Source organism: Thecamonas trahens (assembly GCF_000142905.1).
Source record: "Thecamonas trahens ATCC 50062 unplaced genomic scaffold supercont1.108, whole genome shotgun sequence".
Taxonomy (NCBI): domain Eukaryota; order Apusomonadida; family Apusomonadidae; genus Thecamonas; species Thecamonas trahens.
In genome coordinates, this window is record NW_013657572.1 from 1 (window position 1) to 5,481 (window position 5,481).

Here is a 5,481-nt window from a genome sequence, read left to right on the forward strand (position 1 = left end):
ACTATGACGAGGACGATGAGCACTTTGAAGGAGAACCTCCGACGCCATCAACCCGGGCGCCGCCGCGGGGTGAACGACGCAAACTGGTCAACCCGCGGCTGGAAAAGCAGCTGGCGGCAGCCAAGGCCGCGTCCCCGCAAGCTATTGCCGCCGCGCAGGCCAAGGAGCACCAGGCAGCAATGGCTGCTCGCGACGCTGCTGATGCTGCCGAAGCTGCTGCTGCCCAACAGGCTGCCGCCCAGCACCAACTCGCCGCCCAGCAGCAGCTACTACGCGAGCAGCAGGCCCAGATCGAGGCCCATCGAGCTCACATGCACCACATGCACCAAATGCACCAGCATCAACTTCACGCAATGTGGGGCCAGCTGCAGGCCCGTCCGCATCCGCAGGCTCTCCATCCCGGCTACGTACCGCCTGGCCACGCCCATCCGCCCCCAGGCTACGTCGCAGCTCCGGCCCCGTCCAGCGCGCCGCCGCCCACCGACCCCATGGGCCGCATCGGCGGCCCTGTGCAGCGGGTTGAAGTTGTACGCGGCTCCCGCACGTCGCGTCGCGAGAAGCGGGCGGCCAAGGCTGTCGCTCAAAAGCAGCAGCCGGCGTCCGCCGCTCCCCCCGCAGCCCCGGCACCCGCAGCCGCGGCACTCCCGGAACGAGAGGCGCTCAAACAGGCTGCTCTCGCTGCTGTAGTCGCGGAACGGCCCGAGCTCAAGGGCCTCACTCTCCACGAGCTCGAGCTCTTCCTCGCCTCACAGCTCCGCGATCCGTGGGAGGACGACTTTGAGGCCGAGATGCTGGCATCGTCACGCCGCCCGCGAAAGGGCGCGGCCCCGACGCGTCCGCCGCGCAAAAGCAGTAGTGCGCTGGCTGGCATGGCCGCCACCCGCGGCGAGTCGAATCCATTTGACGCTGCCAGTCCCGCCGTTCCCAGCCGACGAACTGATACCGCTGCTGCCTCGGTCTCGACTCGCCGGCACGCCCGGCGAATGGACGCACTGAGCAAGCGACCGCCGCCGTCGCCGGTCATGACTCGGCGCGAACTGATGGACCACAACAAGCGCGAGCGCCAGGTGCGCAAAGCCCGCGTCCTCGCCTCAGTCAACACCACGCCTGGCCAACGAGGCCGAGGCCGTGGAAACCGGGCCACAAACCGCAGCCGTGGTCGCCAACCACGCCGCCGTGGTCGCGTCCGCGTCCAGCCGTAGCCGAGATCAAGCCCAGCCCGACATCCCAAAGCTACACACCAAAGCTACACATCAGCCAGTCTGCATCCAACCAGCCAACCAAAACTGCTGCCGCTACCTCACCACATCAACTGCGCACGCCCACTACGCGCACCATATCCAGCCACCGTCACCATGGCCACCACTACGCCCAAGCGCGCGCGCGCCCGCCGCCGCCGTCTCGCGCCGCAAACGTCTCATTGGCCAACCACCAAGCCAACTTGGCAAAAGCCAACGCACACACGGCCACACCCACACCCACGCCACCACCACCCCCAGCCAGCCACCCCCGGCCACCCCCCTCCACCTCTCTTCACATCCTCCCCCCTCCCACACCCACCACCCACCCTACTTCCCTTCACACAACCATGCTGCGCTCGCTGACCAAGGTCATGGCTGCGGCCGGGGCAACGACGACCGGGTGGTACATCCTCACCTCGCGGAGCATGGCGTCTGCCACGGGCAACGGCAGCGATGGAGTGCCCCCTCCGCCTGCAGTCCGCCCGCTTGTGCTCTCTGGCCCATCTGGTGTGGGCAAGTCGTCCATGATCAAGCGGATTCTGGCAGAGAACCCGGGCTGCTTTGGCTTCTCCGTCTCCCACACCACCCGCAAGCCCCGGGCTGGTGAGGTTGATGGCGTCGACTACCACTACATCAGCAAGGACCAGATGGTGGCCGATGTGGCCCGTGGCCTGTTCATTGAGTCAGCCACCTTCTCGGCAAACATGTACGGCACCTCCTTTGCTGCTGTCCAGTCGGTCGCTGAGAAGGGCAAGATCTGCATCCTCGACGTTGAGCTGCAGGGCGTGCTCGCCATCCGCGACTCGAACCTCGACGCCCGCATCGTCGTCGTCTTCCCGCCTTCCATGGAGGATCTGGAGACCCGGCTTCGCTCGCGCGGGACAGAGACCGAGGACGCTATCCAGCTCCGCCTCACCGCTGCCAAAGCAGACATGGCCTACATCCGCGAGCACAACATCGCCGACGTCATCATTGTCAACGACAACCTCGACGTCGCTATCAACGAGCTGATGGAGGTCGTTCAGGAGGACTTGATGGCGGTCAAGACCTACCACGCCGATCTCAAGGCGCTCGGCCTCCCCGTACCCGAGTAAAAAGTGACACGTCCTTGTTCGCTGCTGTGGCTGGCTTTTAGCTGCTTGGCGCCCATACCCGCGCCGTCTTGTCGGCCGACGACGACGCAAAGACCCCGTCGATCCGCGGGTGCCAAGCGACTTGGATGACTTTGCCGTCGTGCGCCTTGTAGCACCCCTGCGTCCGCAGTGACGTAGTGTCTGCCACCACCACGCATCCGTCGTACGAGCCGGTCAGCACGTAGCCCCCCTTGAGCGCCACAGACTTGATGGCATCGGTGTGCAGCGGAGCCGAGACGAGCGGCGCGCCCGCCACCATCCGGCGCATGTCGTGGAGCTCCAGGACGCCCGACGCGAGCCCGACGCCAACGAGGCTTCCGACCCGGCCGACGTCCAAGCCGTACACTTCATCGCTGAGATGCAGTGTCGAGACGAGCGGCACACTCGCACGCGCGTCCCACATCCGTACCGTCCCGTCGAGGCCAGCCGACACCACACCATGCTCCGGCTCGGTGCTTCCAACACCGCCGCGAACCGCGTACACGTGCCCAGTATGGCCCGCAAGCGTCGCCGACGCCACGCCAGTCCCGACGTCCCAAATCTTGACTTTGGCGCGTCCCGCACCGCCCGAGTACAAGACCGTCGATCCCGGCGCAAACGCCAGGTCGCGAACAGTCCCCGAGTGCCCGCGAAGGACGACCGTGGCCCGCGAGCTGGGCGCGTACACCTTGATCACCTTTGAGTTGGAGCCCGAGGCAATCAGCGCGGTCTGCGACGTGGCGGCACCATGCCATGCCACACAGTACACCGAGCCCATGTGGTACTTGTCGAGCGTGGTGTCAAAGTCAAGGCGGCCGGGCATCTCGCCTGCGACTAGATCGCGCGGTGTGCGGCCAATAAGCAGCTTCTTCGAGTTGGTTCCCACCACAAGCCCGTCTCCGCTCACCTCGTCAAAGGAAATGCACCGGATGGCCTGCACGTCGCGGTAGAGGTAGGCGGGGCGAACGCGGTCAAAGATCGGGCGCGTCACCGGCTCGGGCGACCTCCCGCCTCCGGTCAGCTCCAGCGAGGCCAGGCCGGAAGGAAGCGGTGAGCTCTCCCTGGACCGTGAAGCCGCCATCGAAGGCCCTTCAGATGCAGCATCGCGGCTGGCGTCGACCGACGACCGCGCGGACGACGCCGTGTGCGGCCGCCGCGCCCGGACGGGCGACGGCGCACGGCCGAGCGAGTCACGAGCCGCGTTAAACTTGTGGGCCGTTGGCGACGACGCGTGCTGTGGCGAAGGCACAACCGCAGAGCGCGGTGGGCGAGAGGCACGGACAGGCGAGTGGTCCTTGCTCCCGCCATCAACTTGCTTGACTTCGATTGACTTGCGGTTGGCAAGCTGGATCGAGTGGATGGCGTCCATGGTGTGGGCAAGCCAGGCCTCGGCCTTGGCCTCCTTAATCTGCTCACGCCGCGACCGCGGGTGGTCGGCGGCAGACACCGGCGAGGCGGTTCCGACAGCAGCCATCGGGCCCTTACCGAGCAGCGCGCGCCCGTGTGCAGAGCGCGAGACTCGAGCTCGGGCTGGCGAGTCGCAGTCAGAGCGCTCGTTCTCTCGAGCGTGCTGGCGACGGGCATCGGAGCCAGTCCGCGGGCGGGCTCTGGTCTCGGCCGACGACTCGGGCGCGCCGGTCTTCCGGACCGTTGATGCAGAGTGTGTCCGCCGCTGGGCCTTGGCGGCGGCTGCGCGCTCCTTGCGCGCCTGATCCTTGGCATTGAGCGACTGCTGCAGCTGCTTCATCCGCCGCCGTTGGGCCTGGGTGAGATGCAGCGGGTCGCGGCCAGTATCAGAGCTGGCATCGATCGACGACGGCGAGCTCGGCGTCACGCGCGCAGCCTCACGCTTGGCCGGCTGGCGCGACCGCTTGCGGTCGGTCCGGACCTTAGCCGGTGAGAGCGGCACAAACATTAGCTGCGACGAGAGCAGCGCGTCGTCAGATGCTGTCTCATCGCCTTCGTCGTCGTCACTGTGCGTGGCAACTTGGGCAGGAGTTGGCGTACTCGGCGCCGGCGTCGGCCTCGGTGCTGGAGCCGGCGATGGCACAGGCGGCGCAGAATCAGGAGGCGTGGTTGCCCCGGAAGCCGAGCGCATGTTGGGCGAGTTGGGCGAGGCAGGGGCGACTTCGTGGGCAAGCGAGGTCATGGTTGGCGCGGCCATCGACTTTGCCAGGCGTCGACGGGCAGCAAAGGTGTCGCCGGACGGTGCAGCGGGCGATGCGGTCGGCGGCCCAGCTTGGGCCGGTGTGTTGTCGGCTGCCGGCCCGGGTGCGGTCCGCGGATTGGCGCGGGCCATCGACCGGAGCGCGCCCGACGGGAAGCACACCGTCGAGGCGGCGACGGCGGAAGTGAGCTCCTTGCGCCGGGCCGAGGCGAGCTTCGGCGGCTCGAGGGAGATCGTCGGCTCAAGGACCGGGCGAGAGGCAAGCGGATCCGCAGCCTCTGGCAGCTGCGGGGGCGCGAGGAGCGAGACGTAGGCTGGGAGGCGCGGACGGACCAAGCCCGAGTCGGAGGCTGCGGAGAGGCGAGCAATCTGATGCTGCAGTGCATGCGAGAGCAGGGTCTCCATCCGCTGCCGCGGCGGCGGCTCGGCACGGACAGCAACCGACTTGGACGGCGAGAAGAGCGAGAGCCGCGAGCCGTCGGGCCCGACAAGGACCAGAACGTCGAGGAGAGCGTCAAAGCAGCGGGCGCGACCACGGGCTGGTGACCAATCCGCATACTGCGGGGCAGCAGAGAGGTCGTCAAGAGTAAGCAAGAAGCAGAGCTCGTTGTACTCATCCTTGGACGAGACCGCGCGCAGGGCATCAAGGACTGCACCCACGGCAGCAGCATCAGGTGCGTCCTGCACGAACAGCAGCTCTAGCAAGCGCTGAGTCATAATCTCACGACAAGCAGCAACATATCCATCCTTCAACGAAGCCTCCAACGGAGCTAGATACGCCAGAGCAGTGTCAAACTCGCCATCTAGCACCAAGTCCCGTAGATAGAGCAAGTCGCGGGCACCTCGGGTGGCTGCCAGCGCCTCCTCCGACACCAGACCAGACTCTCTCTCCAGCTCCCTCAGCGCCCCAGCAAAGCCATGTTCCGCCAGAAACGACTACAGCAGGGAAGTGGATGGGGAA

The 5,481-nt window shown here is 66.8% G+C and overlaps 2 protein-coding genes across 2 annotated transcripts; one reads left to right on the forward strand and one right to left on the reverse strand.

The window, feature by feature from the left end:
* Window positions 1-1,526: 1,526 nt before the first annotated feature.
* On the forward strand, window positions 1,527-2,351 carry AMSG_11559 (guanylate kinase 1; the record flags this gene model as incomplete). Its single annotated transcript, XM_013897137.1, has 1 exon — window positions 1,527-2,351. A coding segment is annotated over one exon (809 nt), but the record flags the coding sequence as incomplete, so codon positions are not given.
* AMSG_11560 (uncharacterized protein) lies at window positions 2,276-5,404 on the reverse strand (the record flags this gene model as incomplete). Its single annotated transcript, XM_013897138.1, has 1 exon — window positions 2,276-5,404. A coding segment is annotated over one exon (3,032 nt), but the record flags the coding sequence as incomplete, so codon positions are not given.
* Between the last annotated feature and the right edge of the window lie 77 nt (window positions 5,405-5,481).